The sequence below is a fragment of the Gallus gallus genome, chromosome 4 (assembly GCF_016699485.2).
Source record: "Gallus gallus isolate bGalGal1 chromosome 4, bGalGal1.mat.broiler.GRCg7b, whole genome shotgun sequence".
In the NCBI taxonomy this organism is placed as follows: domain Eukaryota; kingdom Metazoa; phylum Chordata; class Aves; order Galliformes; family Phasianidae; genus Gallus; species Gallus gallus.
The window spans coordinates 62,562,483-62,586,996 of NC_052535.1; the positions used below are offsets into that span (position 1 = coordinate 62,562,483).

The 24,514-nt window shown below is 39.4% G+C and overlaps 1 protein-coding gene across 20 annotated transcripts in view; it reads right to left on the bottom strand.

Moving 5' to 3' along the window:
* SLC7A2 (solute carrier family 7 member 2) overlaps positions 1 to 24,514 on the bottom strand; it is an 82,988-nt gene that overhangs the window by 23,174 nt on the left and 35,300 nt on the right. For 6 of the 20 annotated variants that reach the window (XR_005859132.2, XR_006939041.1, XR_005859131.2 and 3 more), the window contains exons 1-2: positions 20,037 to 20,534; positions 18,349 to 18,390 (exon numbers count right to left, since the gene is read on the bottom strand). The exons of 1 other annotated variant lie outside the window; for it this stretch is intronic. Coding sequence is in view for 7 of the 19 variants with exons in the window: in XM_046940166.1 (XP_046796122.1) it covers positions 18,349 to 18,390; positions 20,037 to 20,168 (174 nt within the window). In the remaining 12 variants the exon portion in view is untranslated. Of the gene's footprint in view, positions 1 to 311; positions 18,214 to 18,338; positions 18,391 to 20,036; positions 20,535 to 24,514 lie in introns of those variants that run through there. 13 more of the 20 variants (XM_046940172.1, XM_046940169.1, XM_025149688.3 and 10 more) reach the window with 11 other exon arrangements.

Consider the following 24,514-nt stretch of genomic DNA (forward strand, 5'->3'; position numbering starts at 1 on the left):
GATTACCCTGTAACACAGAAAATGTCTTCAACAGCCCTCTGAAAAAGGAAGGCCGCAGTTCAACTGCCTGAGATTTGAAAATCAATGCTCAGTCCACACTCAAGCTTCTCCCTTCCCCAAATACATTCCTAGAAAGAAGTCCACAGCTGTTTGTGTCATAGCTTACAGTTTTTCCCTTTCAACTGCATTACAACAAAGCGATCAACAGGACAGGGGGACCTTGTTTTGACAGGAGGGGAATTGGACAGATATAACACGGGAAAAGCAAAAAGCTTCTTCATGCCTCATGGACACAGTACTTGTTGGAGTACCTGAATAACCACAGACTCTTCTCCTATTCCTTTTGCACTTTATTATCTTGTTGGTTTCTCTCTACAGTAGCTGCTGACAGAACCAGCTTCTTAATTTCTTTCCTGATCGCAGAATTCCTGGCTGTAAAGCAGACAATTTACTACCTTATCACTGCTCATCTGAAGGCCATCCCAAGCAGATGAGATCAGTCTTACAATTCATACCAGGTCTCCCATTCAGTTGGATGGCCAGACGATCAGGAACATTTAATGGCCATCTAGTGCTAGGCTCTTCTAGCTGCACGAGTTTGGTCTAAAAAAAGTTTTATCTACAAACACAGTGCAAGGGGCAAAGTCTCCGCTTGGAAAGTTTCCATTCGTCTTTAAAACTACAGTGGATACTTCACAGTCTGTAAAACCTACACAGGCTACCAGCTTTCTACTCCAAAACAAAACACAAATAGGTGAATATCAATAGAGCATAAAAGTAACTGCTGTATAAGGTCAGTGTGCACTGTACCAAGCTTTCATTCAAAAATAACATTTTAATTATGTTAAATAAGTGATTTGAAGCTTCAGATGGAAAAGAAAAAAAAAGCTTTTGATTAAATTAGCACTGCACTGCAACTGCAAATCAATAGTTTGTACAAAATTTTCCATTAAAAATTCTAATTAAAAAGGTAAACATTCTCCTACAAGCAAGCATTATAACACCATATAATACCTCTGAAAGTTGTTATACTGTTATGTATATTTAAAGATTCCTTAAGCAAAAGTGATTTAAAGATTATTTATTTCTAATTTATATTGTTAACCTCCTATTATATACTCTAACATATGGTAAGTGTTAGGTGCAGTAGTTTAACATTTTAAACAGCATACAAATTATGAAGCAAATATCCTAACATGTTTATAACATACTCAAAATGCAGAAAAATAAATACAAAGATCAATTCAGAATCTTTCTTCAGCCTCAGTTTCCTGCAAAAATCTGTAAGTTGTACCAGTTGTTTTCCATCTGTAGAATTTAGCAGAAAAAAAATTGTTTGCAACGTTTATTATTGCAAGACCTTATTCAAAGTTGCAGTATTGCATTGATTAGATCCAGTGTAATAAAATATGAAAGTAAAAAAAGTCAAAGTATGTGTACACACATGGACACTCTATTCATGATCCTACTGCAGCTGCAACTTTCTGGTATCCTAAAAGTTGACTTTGTGCCCAAGACAATAAAAGAATTTCTATTGTCTCTGAATAGTTAAAGTAGTGTATCTAAATAATTCATCGGGCCCTAACACAGGGAAGCAGCACCTGTAACAGAATATGCATAAATGGAAAATGAAAGATTTATCATCCAAAAGTAGAAACAGATTTCAGACTGAGAAGGAAGACATAAATCATATATATTAAGACACAGATTTGCACTCAAAGACATAACAACAATGTAAAGTACGCTAAATTTAATACCAAATAGCACAAGTATTGCTATTCAGAAAGCACGTATGTTAACAGGCAACGTATCATATGATAAGCGACACTGTTTTCAGATTGCTTCTTTCAGCATTACAAACCTTATAGAGAGCAACTTCTGCTAGACAGTTTTCTGCTTCTCTTGCCCAGTCCCGATCTTCTGTAGTCCTAAATATGTGATTTTACTGAAATATGTGAAAAAGCAAACTAAATGTGGTGTGCGAGCTGCTGTGAAGGAGGTGGAGGCTCTGCAGCCCCAGGTGATTGGAGGCCGGGACTGGTGAGTGATTTGCCCAGTGTAGGCAGGGAGGGAGAAACTCTCGCTGCTGTCCAGATGAACCATATCCACTTTTTCACCAATATTTTCTCCACTGAACCACACCTATCTCCCTACATACAAAGCACACACAGTTGTGAAGGTACCCCCCATGCATCCCCAGGGTAGTCTTTTTAAACACCCTGAATGACAAGAAAAATGGGGGGGGTGTTACTTCATCCCCCACCATGAAAGCTGTCTGCTCAGCTTTCACGTTTGCTGCTCTTGTTACAAATAATTTGACTTTGAAGTCTGTTGAACACTTTGAACAACATTCTGTAATGCTTTGACCTGAATCCAACAGTGTAGCATGATGATAGCTTTTGCTGAGTGTATTTTAGAAGAGCATAATTAATCTGAAAAATATTACTGTGATTAGAAACAAGACAGAAGAGTCTCTGTTTACAGAGCCTGGTTAGAGACCGTTCTGCTGAACCAGGACATACACTGTATAGCTTCTTTTCCTTTATATGGCTTGAAATGTAAGAATGCTGAAATTAGAATAGTCCAGATATTCCTGTGACACAATCAATAAATAACCCTACTTTCTCAAAAATTATCTTCCATAATAAACTATACTCCAAGGATAACCTACAGCAGTATTTTTGCTACTTCCAGTGGCAGATAACCCTACCCCAAACAGGCAGTAGGATTTCTAGTCAATATTATTCACAGTAGTTGAAAAGTTTCTCTTTAAACACCTGTGTTTCAGTATTTCTCTTTTTGTTCAGAGAACACTGAAATAACAAGTGTTGCTGAGAAAAGCTCTAAATTCCTCATCATTTAAGTTTTTCCCATGAAAATATAGAGAAAAAAAAATGTATGTACTGTGTCAGCCCCTGTGACTTGCTCTCAGCTTTCACTCTTCCCTGAGTGTAAATCTGCCCCTGCTGAATAAGCACAGAGGGCTCATATTCTTTACCCATGAAATTTCCTACTTTCTGTGGTTAAGTGCAAAGGACAAGACAACCTTTCCTTATCTCTCATACAATCAAAGAGATACACCTCCAAAAAGAGTGTGCTCCACTGGGGTGGCTTATTTCAAGAATCCAGATGTCATTTCTTCCATTATCCAAGGCTACTCCTTCATTAAAATGCATTGAGATAAAAGGTCTTGTTCATGGAAGCTGCAGCAACATCAGTACTCATGGACCTGCATTCCAGCCACCTCACCCCTTACACTGGAAGACCACAGGCTACGGACAAACCAGAAGCTAATTTATCTGCTAAATGTAGACAAACCCTATAGATACAGTGTTCTGACCAACAACATTACATCATGACTTTGGTTCTGGCTTTGGAGAGCTTTGGTCCGGACATTTTCTGCTCCTTAGCAAATATATCACTCTTGCATTCATTCAAAGTGCCTCATCCAACATTTCTCTGACTTGTGTACCCTAGGGTTTTTGCAGCAGATTCTTGCCATAAAGAATTTGCTTAGAAATTTCTTGCTATGAAACAGCTGGCCACATTCGAAGAAATGAACTGAGAGAAGTATTTTATTTTCCAACAGGAGGCTCTTTTAGGACTTTCTCTTCTAATGTCAAAACAATATGAAGATAATATCAGAGATTTATGCAGAACTGTATACTCAGGAATTAAAATAATAATAATCCCCATTCGTTTGTAAAAAGAAACTCTTGCACTGACTAAATCAAAATACTGTAGGAGTCCAATGACAAACCATGCCTGGTTAAAAACTGCTCTGCTGTTGTCTCTGACTTGTCTCAGATACAGCCTCACAGCTCCAGGCCAAAAAGCTGTGCCTTCTTACATAACTGGAGGCATTAGTTCTGCAAAAGCATATCCATGTGCTTGCCCATATGACTACTCATAATGTGTGGAAGTTAAACATGAACAAAAGTGCTGGCAGGACTGGGGTCTAAGTGAACCATTACAATCCCTCAAATAGAAATTTCAAATAGAGCCTGCTACTTCGCCTTGAAAGTCGGGACTTTGGAGCCAACTGTAACAAAGGTAAGTTCTGGTATTCACAAGAAGAGAACAACACGACATAGTTTTTACAGCTTATGCAACTCCAGCAGGATTTGAGAAGATGTATTAGTATTCGTAAAAGGATTCATGAAGTTCTGGAAGGCATCTTTTCTGTGTCAAAATAATTAAGTAGACAGCGTCTTGACGTAACCTGCTGGGATTATCCCATATGTAGGAATTCAAGCCTCTCAGTCACAGATGTCTATATGGACAACTCTTTCCACAGGATGCTTTAAGGAAGTTCATTAAATTTCTGGAGTATTAATTCACACAAGTTTTAAACATGCTAGATAAATCTCCCAGAAACTTCTAAGATTCTTCTAGTGGTTTTAAATGCCCAGCCCCTGCCTTTCTTGATTCCCACTTATTGCAGTGTTCTCCCATTAGAGGCACATCTTATCCATAGTAGATTAAACTTCTGCTAATAAACGTCCAGTGACTTTTCTAAGACTTTACTGAGAATGTTTCTCTTGCACATACAGGAGCAAGACTGACCAGAATCCAAAATATTAAAGCACTGATCATTTTTTGACATGTTAGTTATGAATACCATTCTATTCTTTTCATGAGGCTCGTGGAACTCACACCATCTCAAACAGAAGCAAAGAAACTTAAAATCAATTTATGACATCACTCCAAAACAAATGCCAAATGTGTACTAACATATTACTGAGCATGTATATTTGTTTGTTATGGAAACTTAAACAGGTAACAAGCACATTATTTTCTTATTATCTTAATTAACCAACTAAAAATTAATTGTCCAGTCCTTCTATGGTTGTGTATGCATATTTATATACAGAATCTTCAAGAATACATAATCTCTTTCTCACTTTATGTTATTTTTTTGTTGTTGTTGTTGGGGGAATATTTAGGTTTTATTTTAAGATTTTTCAATTAGAAATTTCCAGAGGTATCACATTAACAATAATTTCCCATACTGGAAAATGCCTGCAGAAATGATAAGAACGTTGCTGTTTTATTTACTGTTTTTCATCACTAACAGGGCTGTACCTCTTATCCCATGGTTACTAAGTTTCCACAACAGCCTCTTGGGCAAGATAATAGCAAAAGCTGAAATCATAAAATCATAGCCACAGAACATCTCAAGTTGGAAGGGACTCTCTGGGATCAAGTCCAACTTCAGGCTCTACAAAGGACCAACCAAAATTCAAACCCCCTGTCTCAGTATCCAAATGTTCCTTGAACTCCATCAGTTCTGCCCTAGGGAGCTTGTTCCATACCCACTATCTTCTGGTGAAGAACCTTTTCCTAACACCGAATCTGATTCTCCCCTGACACAGCTCCATGCTGTTCCCTCAGGCCCTGTCGCTGTCATCAGACTACAGAGATCAGTGCTGCCTCTCCACTCCCTATGAGGAGCTGTGGGCTGCCATGAGGTTTCTCCTCTTCTCTGGGCCCAACAAACTGAGTGACCTGAGCTGCTCCTCATACTCTTGCCTTCTAAAGCCTTCCACATCTTCATAGCCCATCTGTTTTTGTTCTCTTCAAAACCAGCCAAAATTTAAAATAAAACAAGCAAACAAACAATTGAATAACGTCTTGCCAAACTAGACCAGTCCTGGAATTTCTTTGCTGGGCTAACAGTAAGATATGAATAATGACTTTTATGATAAAATTAAACCCCAAACCTTTCTCAACCGATTATACAGAATCTAGTGATTTGAGAGAAGGGGCCTAGCCACTGACTTTGAAGCAAAAAAAGAAAAATCACAGAAGCACTTTCATATGCCTCTCTCATACTCAGCATCTTCAAAAGATACACATGAAACCCTCTGTGAACTTCTCTTAAGATGTAGGGTTCTCCATTCCTTTGTATCTTAATCAAATCACAGCTATGCACAAGAACTGCATAACCACAGTGAAGGCTGCTGCTGTGCGGACCTGTGTGGCTCTGACAGCCTGTACTGAGCTTGAAAAGCTGGCATGTCTGCCTGAAAAAAAAACAGTTCTTCTCCTGGTACAAAGCTAGAACAAAGTTAGCAGTAGAAGAGTCATTTCAGCAGAGTGTAAAAAGTACGTAAGACAGCACAAATACTGGTTAATAAAGTGCTGAATATTCTGACAATAATAAATGGCACATGGAATAACACATACATCCTACACAACGCCCAACTTATGTGAGTACGTGTGCATACATGGTCCCAAGCCAGACAGCACAACAGTTCTTCACTTGCAATTTTATTTTCAATATGAATTGTCTGGATAGCATTAGAAAGGCTAGCAGCTTAGCAGTTCAGCAAATTTTCCAGGAGGCTGTTTTCTGCTTGTAAAAATTAAAAGTCATACGAACATTAAATAGCAGTTATTATACCTATGATGCTACTTATCTGTCTACCAAGTGGCACAGAACAGACTACATAACTGCTGCTTGCAGTGAAATACTTCCATTGGTGCGCTCATTAAAATGAATTACTCTCAACTGTGTTTTCAGGACAATTTGGTTCACCCAGCAACTGGAACTGCAACTGCAGGGACAGCCCACCTTCTGTCCCGGATAGAGAACTGGCAAAATCCAGTTTTTCAATTTTTTTTTCTTCTTATAGGCCTTGGGAAAGCCCTATAAGTTTATGACTTTTAATTCTACCCACAGTGAACACACGTCATCTCAATAAACTTTTAATATGACTCTTCCCCTTAGTCACTTTCTTCCCTGGCCACTTCTGATGAATCTAAAAGGCATGCCCAACTTCTGACCAAAGGGTGTCACAGAGGTAACTACAAGTTCCCTCAAACATGCTTCTCTGACTAACAAGTACAACATCAGCAACAGAAAAAATAAAACATATTTAGTTACAAAACTATCTCATATTCGTTCTTTAACAAAATGTTCACCTCTTTAATCTTTTTTATCATCCATTAATTGATGATTAATTTTCTCATTCTCCCCTCTGAGGAAAGGCTGGGTGACCTGGGTCTGTTCAACCTTGAGAAAAGAAGACTGAGAGGGGATCTTATTAATGTTTATAAATATCATAAGTGTGGGAGTCAAAAGGACATGGCCAACCTCTTTTCAGCAGTCTGTGGGGACAGGACAAGGGGAAACAGGCAAAAAAACTGGAGCATAGGAAGTTCCACACCAATATGTGAAGGAACTTCTTCACAGTGAGAGTGACAGACCACTGGAGCATGCTGCCCAGGGAGGTAGTGGAGTCTCCTTCTCTGGAGATAATCAAGACCCACCTGGATGCCTACCTGTGCAGCCTGCTGTAGGGAGCCCGCTTTACAGGGGATTTGGACTCAATGATTTCTAGAGGTCCCTTCCAACCCCTACTATTCTGTGATAAGCTTGTGGGGGTTTTTTTGGTTTTTTTTGTTTGCTTGTTTTTCCTGAGTCCACTTCTTACTCTAGTAAAGATAGCTGAATATTAACTTTGTAATCTTCAAAGGAGGAGAACTAAAACTTCACAAGGCATGTTTCACGTCCTCTGAAATTCCTTACAATCATAAAGAGAAATGAATACAGTCTCCAAAGAAATAGAACTGTTACATTATCTTCAAAACTGTCCTTAAAAAGATGAGTTTTCTGATGGAAATTATAAAACGCAGCACAAACTACATTTGCGTCACAAACAATAGCCAGGAATATTACTACTAAGTTTAAAAGGAGTTCAGGCAGGAGTAAGTGAGTGAATTGTCCACAGCTGAAAAACTTCCTTTCCCTCTGAAAGACACCAGTTAGCTCACCACTGGCCTGCGCTGTTTCATATAGAAGTGGTGATAGTTGTTAAACCAAAATATGGAAGTGGGAGAAAAATGAGCTCAGACATCAAAGAGACCAAAGACAGCTTGTCTTTCAGAATAAGGACTCCACTGTGTATTATTTTATTTTGAAATATAACTTTGCTCTTTGCTTTGATAGCTGTATGAGTGTGTACTGTTTGTAATGTTGTCACGACCTACACATAGATCTCAGAAAATGCCTCTGAAAAAGGAGAGAGATGTTCAACTGTAAAATACACACTGGGATCAGTGATGTGATGGCAATATCATGACTCGTTCAGGAGTTAAAGTAATTTCCAATTGCCTTTCATTCTACCTGTTCCTAAAGTTCTGTAGGGTAGGCTCTGAAAACAAACAAACAGAAGAAGCATCCCAGAAAGCCATTTCATACTATGACAGTTACGTTCTGTTAACAGGTTCAAAGCTTGAAAGCTAACATTCAGTTCAGGAAATTGATAAAACAATGAGTCTGACTCTTTCTGAAATAGCTTATCACAGTTTATTCATGCTACTTCCATTTTCTCCCCTTTCTCCAGAAAGGGGAGAAGATCAAGAGGACCAGAAGATCAAACAAAATAACGTTCACAGGCTTGATTGTTGAAGCCTGGGTAAAAGAGAGCAGATAGATGTCTTTCAAGTGCACGTGAGCAGTGTTAAGAGGATTTCTTTCTTTAAAGTTCATCAGACTAAGTATGTAGCATACAAAGACAGCATAAAAACAAGCACACGCTAGATAAAAGGCCATTTGGAAGCATACAAAAAGATAGATGAAAAGTCTAGGATATGGAAGAGTTAATTTTGGCATTGGTACAAATTCTGAAAGAGTACAAAATATCAAAGAGAAGCTGCTGGCAGTTTGAAGCATGAGAGTCCCTCAAATTAACTGAACATCTCCCAAAAAGCATAACTGGGGATTACAATGACTGTTACTCTTATGCTTGCCTTTAGACTTCAGCCACAAAGGACTCCTCATGGCACCTATGCTTATTAATACTGATGCATGAAGACAGCCTGAATTATTTTGCAACAGAATACCCATTCTGCTGGGAAATACCTCAACACTCAGATGAACTGAAAACCTTCCTAAAAGAAAAAAAGAGGAAAAAAAAAAAAAAAAGGAGGCTGTAGCTGATGAGTAATTTTTTTTTTCATATCTGTCAGCTCTTCAGATTACTATCAGTGTTTTGTTTTATAGCTAAAAGTAAAATGACTTGGTGACCCCAGTTATTTGGATAATTCTTGAGGTTGATGTGGTTCAAATTCATGGAACTAATTTGTCTGGATAACAGCTTTACAAAGGTTCAGAAAAGTCTAGACATTTTCACTGTGGGAAAGAAAGATGCACAATCACTTTTACACAGACTTGAAAAATAATATCCTTCAGTCATCCTTGCAAACTGCAAATTGCACTTCTAAAGTCAACAGCAGATAAACTAAAGAAGTTGAAAACAACTATGTTTGTACAACACTAGTTTTCAAGGGAGATGGAAACAGCCTTTGATTTAACTGCTTTACCAGAAATAGCACAGCAAAATAAATAAATAAATAAATAAAAATAAAAATCTGCAGTGCTATAGGCTCCACACAAGTTAATTATTAAGGCAAGTGAATTTTTCAGCTAATAATAACACAATTTAAAGGCAGCTACTCCTCAAAGAATGAGGTATCTGAACACCACACCAAGACTGGGGCAGAAGAGTCACGAGATTCATGAAAAGTCAGAGCAGCTTCCAGCAGCATCACACAGCTTGCCTAACTGGAAAGAGGAGAAAAAGGAGGAGAGGGAAGAAACAAACGTTTCATCTGAGTTCAACGTTGGTCTCTCTCACTACAGCTACAATTTTAGCTTCAAATTAAGTTTTCAAACTTAGTTTTAGTGTACTTTGGCCTGACTCCATTCTGGCCTGAAACTATATTTCAAAACTGGTTTCACTGGAACCATGTTCAAACACCACTGCCAAGCTGTTTTAGCTCCAGAGCAGGAGAGGAAGGAAGAGTGGAAGAGTCAGCTTTTTAAAAAAAAAATAAAGAAAGTATTTGATTTGTTATTCCTGATCCAAAAATTCAGTTATATGTAATCAAAAGCCTGAAATCCCTTCAAAATTATGAGCTTTGTTATAAAAGTTCTTGAATTTACTACAGATTGCACCCACATGGCAAAAATTATTTCCATAAACACACGTTTTAGTAAAACAAGAAGCTTTTCAGCTGTGCTAAGATTAAAAATACGACTGCAATTATTCATCCTGCAGTAACACTCAGCTCACAATCAAGGCCAGCCCAAAAGCTTAATCTGAGAAAAACCAACAGTAGAGAAAGGCAAAGGAAAAATAACCAAATACAAGTGAAGTATGTGGGATGGTGGCTTCATGTCTTCCTAGTGATGTGTCATCCATTTTCCCCGACTGTCAGCTCCAGTATAGCCATTGTTATGAGCACATTCAAACAAGAATGAAAACAGTTTGTAAAGTTTGCCTTTCAAACATCACTCAGTTGATTCAGGCCAGGAACTGGGTTTCTTTGCCTTGAAATTCAAGTTTGGCTGCCTGCTTGCTGCAGAAACACTCTTTCAGGCAACTTCCTGCCAAAGAAGAACTCAATAGAATTGTTCCCTATCTAAATTATTAACAGTTTCCTTCTTTGGAGCTTTTTAGTTATGCAGATCCATCATTTTGCATTGCACAGCAAATGCAATCCTTAGAAAAATTAACTTTATGCTTTGTTTTTGACAATGCTCCATCAGTTGAAGGTCTGCAGTCAGTCTGGAATAGGAAGTTCTCCTCTTTGAGTACTACATTTTGTGAGAGCATCATACACATCAAGAGCAATCCACTAGAAGAGCTTTTATTGTCTTAGACTTTACAGTGCCGTACTTTGCTCATTTTTTGATGGGCTACTGCCTAGATAAACAGAGATGGGTAATCAAAGAGTGCTAGAATCTTACTTTTACTTCCTACCACTCCCTTCAACAAAGAGTAAGTCCATAAGCCCCAGAACGTAGAAAGCAGCAGTGAGACATGCTTGGATCAGGACTAGATGCAGAACTAAGAACCAATATTAGGTTTGAAATGGAATCAGAAAGAACAACAGAGGCATGTTCAAGTGAAACGACATCTATATCACAGTCAGTGAAGTGATCTGACTGCAGCAGGTATAGGCAGAGCCAAGACATCTCTGGTATTTTTACACTAGCACTTTCGTCCAGATCAGATGCATATTTTCAAAGATATGCTTTCAGTACTCATGGTCAGTCACTGCACTTTGTTCCATTCCATGACACAATACTGAACCCTCCTTCTGGAGGGAAGGAAATTGGAACACATGCTCCACAACACTATCTAGCACCCTCCAACCAGTCTGGAAGTAGATACCTCCCATTTCCTTCTTGAGATAAATTTCATACTGCTGCTGTCCACCTCTGACATGTTTTAAAACATTGGAACATTTGCTTGTTCAAGCACAGCAAATAGGCTGAGGCAGGCATTCAGGCACCACCTTCTTCCTACCACCCAAAAGCTCACTGTTACACTGTACCAGCCTCAAGGCAGAGAAAGAGGTCACACTCCCATAGTTGTACAACAACAGCCATCTGGTTATTCTTTGGATTGTTCTTCGGATCCTGGCTTGCTTGCTAATTTGTTACAGAGTCCCTTTCAACCCAAACCATTCTATGATTCTACCACTACTAAAACAGGCTCTTTCTATCATCTTTTTAAGTAGAATTCTGCTGCATGGCATTGTTTAAATTTTCATAGTCTAGAACACCATATAACGCTAGCCATACTAGCTTAAATAATGACAAAGATCCCAGAAGTGGCAGAGAGTTCAGATCTACTTTCCTGATACAGTCTTCAATGATATGTACAAAAGAAGAGCTAGCCTCTCTAAATGTTCAAATCAGTAACAAAACCCAGTAAAACAATCTATGCAGAATGGGACAAAACTTCTTGGGATTTCCATTTTTTTTTTTTTTTTCTGACTAGGACAGTCAGTTGCTGCTCACTATACACCTGGGTGTGGGGATGTATTCTGAAATACCAGTTTGAGCATATGGTACAGTCTGCTTCTCATTTTGCAGCCTTGGGTAGGATTTCAACAGCTACAGAGCTTTGCTCTGCCGTTAAGTCCCACTTTTCCATTTCTTGAAGACTGGTACAATGACAAAATTGGCCTCCAGAGGCTAGAAGATATGTTTCTTGTTATGGTTCCTACCTCAGAGTATGTGCTCAAGAACATATCTTTCTTTTCTGCCCAGTAATCTACACAACACTGAATGAAGCCAAATGAACTCCATCAGTTTTGTGATTCCATCAGTCACAAAAAATGCTAATGTCAAGAACTTCAATATTTCAGATGGGGCATCTCCTGGACCCCCAGAATAGGAGCCTGTGGTAAAATATGCAGCCTTATGCAAGTTCCTTGGCTGACCCAATTCTACAGCCAGGCAGATGACTTCTATAGGCTTTCCAATTCACAAACTTGGACAAGTTGAGTTATGTGGAGAGAGATTTGTTGTACTTAGAATCTTGGCAAGCAGGATTTCAAAGAGAAATGCAAATGTTCATTTTCAAGCCAGCAGTCATGTCAGTTGCCTACAAGAACACCACTTCATGGAAGTAGCACTGTGAAAAAGCTGCTATACACTGCAGCTTGTGGTCTTCTTCAGACTTCTGGTGAACTTTTCAAGAGGTTTGTTTACCATCAAATGAAGAATTTGTGTAAAAGGCTTGCAAGCTTGTCTCCATAGAAAGAAGAAGCCCTCGCAAAGTTTTCCCTTTCAATTCAGACGATCTTTCCAAGGGTTTGCATTCAGCAAAGTAGAGAAATTCAGTGTTTCATGGTATACTGCTGTATATTTTCAGAGTCCTGTCTCACTGTACGTAGCAGAAGTCAAAGTACAAAATGCAATCTTCTTTTCTCAGAATTTCAAGTTTCCTTCCAGCCACCAAAAATAAAGAAGATAGTACCAGCAAAAATGCATTTGGTGAGTGCCATCTTCTTGATTAAAATGCATTACTTCTAGCTCCTGTCCAAAGGAATGAAACTATGGAACTGGATTCCACAGGAATATGATTCTAAACACCCAAACTTAATTCTGAAATTTGAGGGATAAAACATTCCTGTGACCAAAGGTTTGCAGCTAATGCTTCCTCCAGATTAAAAAAAAAGAAAGAAAGAAAAAGAAAAAAGGAAGCCAGAGAAGATAAATTATTCTATGGCATACAGCTGTGTAGAGCATATTCAATACTTTCTTGTAGTAGCAGCACAATCTAAGCAGTTTCTACTGCTTAGTCTCTTCTCTGCATCCATAGTTGGATGGTAGAGCACAGCCATGTATGTAGTCATGTGATAAAATGGAAGAGGGAACTGATTCTTGATCAGAAGTATCTCAAGAATCAGTTCAAATAAAATTAAAAAAAAAAAAAAAACCACCTTTCCTAACCCAGTTTATTGCACAGTAGCACAAACAACTGTGCAGACACAGAGGGGTGGTTATTGAAGCAGGAACAAAAGATAGCAGCCCGGAGCAGAACACAGGAGCTGCTTATGCTGACACTGCTTCAGAAAGAAATGCACAAAGTAGACCTGTGAGCACATCAAGATGGAGAAAGCTACCTGTTTCCCAGAGCACAGGGGATATGTTCTAATTAGTAACGATTAAATTGTGTAAACGTTCACCTTACATATCAGAGAGTTGACTTAATTTATTGTGTGTGGGTGAAAACACAACATCAACATTATTTTACTGCAAATTCTGCTCTTTTTGCATCTGGTTCATTGAACTAAGTGCAACCCATCTGTTACCACACAGAAAAACAGTCAAATAGAAAAAAAAAATCTTAAATTTAATACAAATCAAAGTTATTTACTTAGACAACTAATGAAGTGGAGTACACAGGCAATTAAACACCATAGAAGGCTTTAAAGAGTACTACAGACTTTCAGGGAGGCTTATAAAAGTTTATATCTGGACAATTAGATATAAAATTGGGTTATTACGTCTGATGTTGAAACTCATTACCTCAGAATTAGGCATATGCATCTAATAAATTAAAATGGTCACATAAAATATTTCTAATAGTTGGATACTGCATGGGAGCCTGCAAACAATTCTGGACTGGATACCCAGGAGTAGTGTCTCACTAAGAATTAATGTTGAAACAGAACAGATTTCTTTCATTTAGTAAAAGCATGTTACAGGGCTGATCTGACCACCAGTTTCTTCCATTTCCACTGTGAAAACAAACAAACAAACAAAAACCAACAGACAGGGAGTACCTCACTGCTGGAAGACAGTCATTCTACCAGACTGCCTCACAGCAAGAATAACTTGCTACTATATGGTACACCTGGTATTTTTCAAGATCAAGCTCTACCATCATAACAAAAGCTGCGATTTCATGGGACAAATAAGGAGAAAGATTGCTGCTTTTCTTTTCCAAATTATGTACAAACATGTATATTTTAATTCCTGAAAACTCCTCATCTTAAAAATATAAAGGAGTCTCTGCAGGCACGGGTTGATGTAAAGGAAAAGGCCATGAAAGTAATTTCCACAAATAGGCCAGAAGGAAACTCCAAACCCAACACTTCCTTACGGAACAGGAGAAAGCCTTACTCCACCTGCAGAAGCCTTGATCCACCTCCTTGCCCCTAACCTCTCAGAGCCTCTTGCTGAGTCTACATAAAGAAACAGATACAGTTTCGAAAGCAATGGTTAGGTATAATGTAACTCTGGAAATAAGAGTTTCTAAAAAACATTGTTGTGGACAAAAAACAACCGCAGAACATACAATTTAATACCCTGTAACAAGTACTGCAAAAGCTTTAAGGATTTTTTCTAGCCTACAATTTCCACACAATAATTCTGCCATTTCATGACATGCAATTCTTCAGCACCACCCTTGAAAGTTCTTCCCCCTCTTTACATCCTTGTAGCAGGGAGCAATTAAATGCTGCTACCAACAACACCCAGATACTCACTTGAAACCATTAAATAATTCAGACTAACTTAATAAGGATCAAAAATAGAGCTTAGTCATCTAAACTCCTTCTCTTAAAAAGCCCACCAAAATAGTGTACCTTTGAAAAGAACCACACATTCATCCTAATCCTACATTTCCACAAGCTTTTTCACCTAACTCACAGTGCTGGAAGTGCTTCATGACAAGTCACATCCTATTGTTTTCTCTCGACTGCATGATGGTCCAAAAATATACAATGGCAGAATAAAAGCTGTATTATAATAAATCATGCACAAACACCAAATTGAAAGGAATTCATTTGAGTCCTCATGGGAGTAATCAGATATCTTCATGATATCCAAATATTACATTTTCTTTAACCTGTATGGAGATGTGTCTGGATCTAATGAAACCAAAGAAGGGATAATAAATAATCCCTTCCTTTTAAATCCCTTTTAAATTACTATTTATTCCATAACCACAATGCACATGGCACTGCACAAACAAAATCAACACAATCACTTTCTCATCTTGTCAAACAGCTTGCAATCAAATTTCAAACACAGAAGTAACTAACTTCAAACAGAATGGGCTAGGACCAGGGATTAGCTACCTGAATTCACACAACTACAAGACAGGTTATCCACCAGCTCATTGTTTTCAGAGTAATGAAAGTAAAGATCAGACTGTACTGAACCTAACTTCCCATCCCCAAACAAAGTCACATAAAGAAGAACGTTCTTTGCAGCAAAAATATATTTATTCCATATATTTCTCAGAAAATAACACTTTATTTTGAAAAATCAAAAAGCACAGATGAAGAGATGTGTATTATATATAGAAGACAATAGTGAAGTATGATGGTGCAGTTTGTTTTCTGATCCAGTTTAATGTCAAAACTGAAACTATTTCCAATTAAATTCCTCGTAGAAGATCTGGCAGGAAAACTTATTTACTTGGATTTTGCCAGTGCAACACCCTTCCACAGCAGATACAGACCTTTCTACAGCTCACCATAATTCTAGCAACCAACACAACTGAATGAATCATTAAGGTTAGAAAACACCTCTAAGATCAACTAGCCCAACAGCCCACCTACCACCAACATTGCCAACTAAATCATGTTCTCAAGTACCATGCCTACACATTTCTTGAACATCTGCAGGGACCATCTCTTTCTGGTATTATGTACATATGACAAAAGAATTTTCAGCAATGAGCTAATTTAGTGAAACCAGCAATACATCACAGAGGCAAAAAAGACCTTGTCATTACTGGCACAGGGGACTGTGGCTCACCAACCCTGACTGCCCATTCTGATTACTTATCAGAAACAGCAGCTGTTGTGTGCACTTTGCTGCATTTCTGACAAGTTGTCCTGGGGAACCAAAGCACCAGACATTACCTTTCTCTAGCGACTGCATGGAGGTTTTTATGGATCAGCTATATTAACTACAAGTTCTGATAGGAAAAGGTAGTTGAAAAAGTCAAATGGAAGGACTCTGTGGACTCTAGAACAACAATGTGATGGCTTATATACTACTGTTTCCTTCCCCCCTCCCCCCCCCCCTCCAGTGTGACTGATTCACTTCTACTTGTCAGATGCATGCAGCCATATTCAGGCACTAGTAAAGGATCCTGGCACTTCATACCAAGTTTTGGTGAAGAAGTAAGATAAAATATAAGGTCTCCATCCTTAAATTTAATCACACTAAAATTCTACTCTAGTTTGATGCTTAATTCATTGAAACATACAGTGGATATGTATATATGAACATACACACACACACACACACCCTATTGCTGGGTACCTGCTTTAGCAGGGGATTTGGACTCAATGATCTCTTGAGGTCCCTTCCAACCCCTGCAATTCTGTGAAGCAACACATATGTGAGAGCCTACACAGTCTAGGACAGAATCTTAACGGCCACAGTAAGTAAAATGCACATATGACAGTTTTTATGTATGCTGTTCCAGTAGCATCTCTCCCCTATTTGCACCCAATACTTGGACCCAACACCAGTCATTAGACTCTCCACTTTTAAGACATCCCCAAACTGCACACCCTTATTTCTACTGGGGTTCAAGCTTAAGCGAGACTGATGGAACTAAAGGACACCTGTACACAAAGTTGCAGACTCTTAATGTCAAAATGTGATCTGCAGCAACAATCATTTTGCAAGTAGAATGTTCTATTCAAGGCAATCATGCTTTTCTTCTCCAGCTGCATATTACAAGATGCCTTGAGCTAACTGCTCATTCTATGGTGTAGCACATGCAATATATTTCTCTATCCATATCCTAGATACATTCTGAAATCCCTCATTCTACCTCTATGCAATCCTGTGCAAGAACTTGCGGAGACAATGACAATATTCAGTGCGTTTCCTTCAAAGTACATCCACTAGGTTAAATTATGCCATTGAAATCAGGCAAGGTAATACCATGGCTCTTGGATGACTGTTCTCAATGATTAAACTTAAAAATCCCAGAAGATCCCATTTTTACTAGTAACTTTTATAAATCTCACTGGAGTTGTAGTGGCAGATCACTCACACGAATGCATTTCCCAGCAGAATACACATTTGTCATTTTCTGAAAGTTCAACCACTTGCTTCCAGCAGCCTTGCCACTGGACCTACCTAAATACTAACTAGTTCTACAAAATTCTTACCCCAACTGGACAATGCATAGAAGGTTGAAGAATTGACAAGACTAAGGATCAGAACTGTATGATGCCAGTGAAGGAGCACAAAGGCAGTGTGATAAATGGAAAAGGTGTTATGAAGGTGGACGCTCTCAGATACAGGAAAACTTTCAGATACAGAAACATGACACCACTTTTTTTTTTTTTTTTTACGTTTTCTAATAATTTCAGTAGCATATAAGATAATTTTCTACTACATAGAAAACTGATGTGAATAATGTGAATGATGTTCTGATTTACAGTCAAAAACATGCATGCAAGTGGCAGTGCAAAGTTTTCTACATTTTTGGCATTACGGCATTAATAGATCTTTACCTGTCTGGGACATACCAGAATTAAGATCTCAAAATGTTTAAAGTTTTGAAAGAAAGGAAAGAAATTTAAGGCAAGAGGCTGCAACATTGAACAATCTCTTCCCTCTTCCTGATTCACTTCACCTACGCAAATGTTTCTCATTGATGTACATATACCATTCACTGAGTTTGATCACAAACTGACTAACATCTACTATTCCCACGGGAAAAGGGAAAATGAAAGACCCGCTACTTTAATGAATTCAAAGTTGCTAGGCCAGCAGCAGTGATTGTTGTTGCTTGGCTTCTCTTCTCCTCAGTTTCTCCTGCCCCCCTCTCCCAGGCTTGTCCTGATGTTTTATTTCCACTGGCTTCTCTTTGCAAAAGTTTATAGTTGATAGAATATTTTCCAAACATGTCACTGATGAAAAATCTGATGGAAGGGAAAAGAAGAAGTGGAAGAAAATTGATAACGTCAGTATCAAAATGAAGTCAAAGACAGAATTAGAAGCCTGCTAGAACAATACAGACTACATTTTAAATTAATGTGCAACTTACTATTACCCACATAAAAGATCCTCTGAAGGCTTCTACCCTGAATTAAGTCCTCCTATGAGCAAGAGAGAACTCTATTAAAAACAGAACAGCAACAAAAGAAAGTACAGTGTGCTTTTTTTTTTTTTTTTTGTCAGAACATTACCTGTCTTATAATGGGCAGATGTCAAAATCAATCTTACAGACCAGCTTGGGTGAAAATGATCAAAAGCTATACAGCAAAGCAAAGCTTAGAGAACTTTACCATCTTAAAACCTCTATGACGACTTATGGAATAAGATGTATCTCAGTGTTTTTTGTTTTTTTTGTTTTTGTTTTGTTTTAAATTATTTGCTCTTTCTCCTTAATTCCCTTCTGTTTTAAACACTGTTCACTGCAAAATGAAAAACAAACAAACAAAAACAGCCAAGGCACATATGAAGATTTAGTTCTTCCTTATTACCTTTCCATGCATTTCCATACATCTTTTACTGAGGTCATTTTTACTCTAGCCAATTTAATGAGTTTCAGGATGAAAACTTCATTGCATTTGAACTTCACAAAGTGACTAGTCTTCATCCAAATACGAAGAATTCCAAGTAATTTTTTAATAACATCAGTTAGACAAAAGACTATTCCATGCACAGATAGCCCTCAGCAGAATGGATACTAACAGGCTAAAAATGAGTAATTAAAAAAACGCAGCACCTTTCAAAATATACTGTCATAGCGACATATCTATGGGGTGTCTTTATTCCTTTGTCTGTCTATACTATAGCCCAGTTGGGTTCAGAACTGTGTGGACAGGGTTAGTATCAAGTGTAGCCAACCACAGCAATGGACATCTCCTTACAGAAGCGGGTAGGTAACACAAGCCAGAACTCAAAACATTTTCCACACTGTGTAATCCAAATTCAGATCCAAGATCCACTTCATACTGAATCTGCACAATGTCTACACGAACTTTTCACAGAATTTGTTTTATTTTGTCTTTCTAGGGTAAACAAACTATCATCAGCTTCTTTCAATATAAACACGTTCTATATACCATGATCCCTTGTCTTACATTCCCCATTTCTGAAACATCTGAATGTCTCCTAATGTATTTTGTTTTGGTTTTATTAAGGAAGAATACAAAGAGAAATGGGCTTGAAAGCTTTTAAAATAAATACTGGTTGGGCATTAATGTACTTGAAACAGAGAGTGGTGCAGTTAGCCTGAGCCCTTCAGTCCTGACAGGATACAGCCCTCAGACAAACCTTAGGAACACCTTCACAGCTGAGTTACTTTTAAAGGAATGAAGCATTAAACATGGGCATAGCAATCAGTAGACACTACACCCCCTGTCAGAACCAAGCCATGTGGTATCCCCAGCACACACTGATTTTGTTCCCCTGATTTAATGGAGTTCCCTCTGAGGCAAGACAGATCCACAGCACTCAACCAATCCAACAGCATCACAAACCAAAAGCAATAACCAGTATTTCAAAATCAAGGATTTTGATCGGCTGCTTCAGACATATTAAATTTTAAATACTGTTTCACTAGACAAGCTTTCTCCAACTACCAGGAGTATCACCCATTGGGTTACATACACTTAAATCACATTACTATATTTAAACATGCAAAGCCAGCAGAAGAACCTTATATTTCACAACTGCTTTACAACTGGCAGAAACCCACACCCCCACCATGCTCTCCCTTGAAGTGGGATTTCCCCACCTTTTCCAGCTCAGGTAGCGACGAGGTCTCACAGCCCACACCCCCATCCATAAGCAGCCAAGTAGGGGGAAGGTGACACGGGGTAGGAGGAACGCACAAAAATACACCCCCCACCCACTCACCCACCCACATAGACACAGTGGACTTTAAAGGCAGCTGAAAGCAAGCCCTCCGTCTCCCTTTCCCGCCACGTCGCCTCCGCACACATAAGGGAGCCTCTCGCCTGGCGGAGACGAAGATTGCTCCGTCTCCGCCAGGCGAGAGGTCCCCGGCAGAGACGCTCCCCCAACCCCGTTCGCTACGAGACCACCACCAGCGCGCCTCCGTGCTGCCCGCCCTCCCGCTCGCTCCCGAGGAGGGAAAGGCGGAGGAAGGGCGTCACTTACGAGGCCGGGGCACGGCTCCTCGCGGCGGCGGGGACGGCTACGCTGGAGATACGGGCTTAGCAGCGGGACGCTTTCAGGGCCGAAAGCGGAAAGACCCCATGCCTGGCCTTCCTACACGTGCGAGGCCGCCCCACTTCCCGCCCTTCTCTCCTCCTCTCCCCCTCAGGAGGCCGTCCCCCCCCCGTCTTCGCGCACTGTCGAGCGGCAAAATGATGGCGCGAGGAGCGGGGCTCTCCCTGAGTGGCTTTCCCACCGCGACCTTCTGGGCTTTTTAAGCGCCCCTCGCCGCCCTCCTTCCAGTGGGTGCCTACACCTCAAACGCTTAGCGCCAACGCTTTTCTAGTTCTTGCTATAATTTATCAGTGTTTTCCGACCTAATTTCTCCCTGAATGCTTTGCACTTCTGCCTCTTAGAAGCTTGGCTGCGGGGGTTAATGCCTCCAGAAACAATGTTTTCCACACAGGTTTAAATAGTTGAGCGTGTCAGGGTGTGTCCCCTGACACCGGGCCCACTCCAGTGTGTCCCCACTCCACCGGGCCAATGTGGTATTGAGCAGCAGGCAGTCTATCGCAGCACGCAGTGCATAGGGGATTGTTCTGCCTAACGTGTGCAGCTGGTGTAAGAGATCTTCAGCTTATATACATTATTTGTGTTACGTATGTAAAGATTTTCCTGGAAAGTGCGTACATATTCAATATTTTTCCCCTAAAATCATTAACATAGGGTTCAGCTTCCTTGCACATGCTCAGTCTTTTTGTGGTGGGGGTCTTGGAACCCACAGTTCTTGTTTGGTATGTCCTTTAGTTGGACACTCTGGTCTTTCTCAAGTTTCTTTTGTGGGATGCTTTGCTGAGAGCAGCACCAAACACTTGTTCTCATTGGAAATATTGGTGGTAGGTGGGACAGATTGACTAGATGATCTTGGGAGTCTTTTACAACCTTGGTGATCCTAGTATTCGATCATGAGCAGCCTTGTTGTGGCAGGAACCTTCTGCAGTCAATCTACTTTCTGTTACCTAAGACCTTGTCACAAAACAGTTCCCCGATTTGAGACCACCTAGTTCCTGTATCTAGAATATAAGTCTTCTATATCCTGGACAACTATACATTACTGAAATAATGCAATTTGCACATACAAAATAACCATTATAAGGCAAACATTGGAGAACCCGTACTTTTCCCTTTGTTTGATTAAGGGCATCAGCTTGGCTGATGGGAGGAAGGCCAGGCCTGCACCAGAGGCAGGCTCTTCAAACTGCTGAAGAGCCAAGGAACTTTTACTGGATATATTTCACAGGGCAGCTCTGAGGTACGCTTGGTAGGAAAGTGCATCATGTACAGCTCCATGTGGGATTTTGTGGCTAAGCTCCAGGGAGCACTGGGAACAGGGGAAAGAGCTATTGCAGCTCTCTGAACATGTCATGCTTTGGATGTTACTTATTAGACACATCATAGGCCAAACTTGTCTCAGAGCTGCAAAAAGTGCCACAGTATGAGGCCTGACACACATACAGTTCTGGTTCTTTTCATCCTGGCATTGTCCATCAGCTCCATAAATCTCTGCTTCTTCCTATGAGTTTTGTCATTTTTGTTAGAGGTGCCTGAGACTTGGTAGCTCTGTGTTTCCATAGGTTGGGAAGGTTTTGTGCTTCCCCCTCCTTCAGCCTAAATAATTCAGATTGTTCCCCTGGGCCAGATATTCTAAAAAAAACTTGTTTTAAGCCTAAGAACAGTCTTTGACTAAGGAGAGTTATTGCTAAGAATAGCAAGCATTAAGAATAGCTGTAATAAATCCTACAATCGTCATTTCTTCCTCCCTGCATATATTCTACTTACAAAAGACCTTTCCTTACTATGGTCTGCATACATCAGATTGTTGGGAATACCTTTAAAAAGTTTGGCTGTGGATCTGCTTATCTCTCTTCCATAATGTTCTGTCATTCTATATGGTGTGTATGTATGTGCATATATATATATGTACACACATACTCATCCCTTCTGTAGTCTTTAAGAAAACAGTTGTTCTGCGAACACCAGAGCTCAGTGATACAGTTGACTTGTGAATAAAAGTCTCCATTATCCTTGTGTTGTTATGTGTCATCTTTAAACCTATGTTTTTTGCTTAGATCCAACATTCCAAGAAATTTTGTATCGTTTGTATTGCATGTGATGTAATCAGCAGTTCACACATTCTCTATTTCACTGCTGGGCCAAAGTCTTCTGTAAATTTCTACAAATAGTTCTTAAGATTTGCTTCAGAAAGTATATGAAAAAAACCACAAAACGGTGATTGTACTTCATTGTCAACTACCCTCAGTCCAAGCTAGTTATGTTGCTTACATTTCACAAAACGGCTAAGCCAGCCTACTCCATAAAGATTTTATACCAGCCCTACTGTACTTCTACCCACTCTGAATCCGTATTATGCCCTGAAGAGGCTAATTCCACATTCTATCAAGGACATAGGAAAAGACCATGGAGGCCTGGACAGGTTTCTCTCTTTATTTCTTTCTCTTTCCTTCTTTCCCTTTCTTTCTTTCTCTTTCCTTCTTTCCCTTTCTTTCTTTCTCTTTCTCTCTTTCTACTTTCCTTCCTTTATTTCTTTCTTCCTTTCTTTCTTCCATTTTTACTTCCTTTCTTCCTTTCCTTCTTCCTTTTTTTTTTTTTTTTTTTTTTTTGTTCCTTTCATGGATTTGCAGATTGGATACGTTCCAGTTTGTTTCTTGCTTAGGTCTAAATGTCATTTGCCCTTCTGGCAAGGAATTTTAAATACAGTTCTTTTCATGATGACTAACCATATTTCTTGCAGTTAAGTAATGAGTAGCATAGGTTCTAGCTATTAGATCAAAGGACTTTTCTTCTATGAAGATCCCACCTGAAACTGTCATGTATGAGTGCATTTTCCTCTGTCAAAATTGTCTTTAAAGGCTGAATTGAAATATTTAAATCCAGCGTAAGTGGGGTTTTAAAATGCCATGATTTAAAATAGGAGAAGGAGTCAGATAGTCTCTCAATCCTCACTTATACTGCATTGCTCCATTAACAAATGTGGTGGATTTGCCCGCTCTCTCATTCTCTGCAATGGCTTTGAAATGTTGACAGATTTGTAACTGCTTTTATAAAAAGGCAGTGTCACAAAACTCAGCATGAATGTTTCTGGGAGGTCTGGTAGTCCTCCACAGCCACAGCTTTCTTTTTCCTCGGTGGAAAGTTCTTTCCCAGCAACTGTGCAGCTGAGGTAAATTGCCTGCTTTTGGAACAGCTCCCCTTTTGAGGGGCTCAAACTCAGATTGTCAGCCTTCAGTGTATCCCTGGCTATCCCCTGTACCAATTCTGATTCAAATGTTTAGTGTGTACTAAGGTATCCTGCAATTAAAGCAAATAGCACTTATTCTGGTTTGCTGCTTTCACAGCCTCACTGGGAATGTGTGTATCCTATAGTCAAAACTGCTGCTCCCAAATATATGTGTAGCCTAGCTTTATACAGGCTAGATCAGAAACTTGCACAGTCATGGAGATTAGTGCTGACTACCAACGTACCTGGGAATTTTTATTCATTTACTAAAGCTTCCCAGGCATGTTTGGAGTCAGCAATGAGCTCCGTACCTCCATGATTGCAGGTAAACAGACAAGAATCAGTCCAGGTCAATGAGACTGCTGCTGCCATCACTGCGCTGTCAGGTCCTGTTTGGACTGCAGTATGGAAATACATGTAACTATCTTCGCTATCCTTGTTGGGACTAGGATATTATATAACTCCTTGCAAAAGTAGATCAAATTCTGTCTTAATCCTGTCTAGGTTTTTACTTTCTCTTTCTACAGGAGAACTCTTTCAGACTTGTATATCTAAGTGAAGACAGGCACCTGTAATTCTAATACTGCATTTATACTGTGGCTGTTATTTCACACGGCCATAAAGATGGTCTGATAAAATAAAAAGAACAGAAACATATCCAGAGAGTGACTGGAGACTTATGGATCATTCTGTTAAAATCATGTTGTGGACTAGTTTCACTTTTATTCTCAGTGGAATTTCTCTTCATTTTTCTGGACATTTTAGGTATGGTGTGGAATGTCATCAGCCTGCCATCA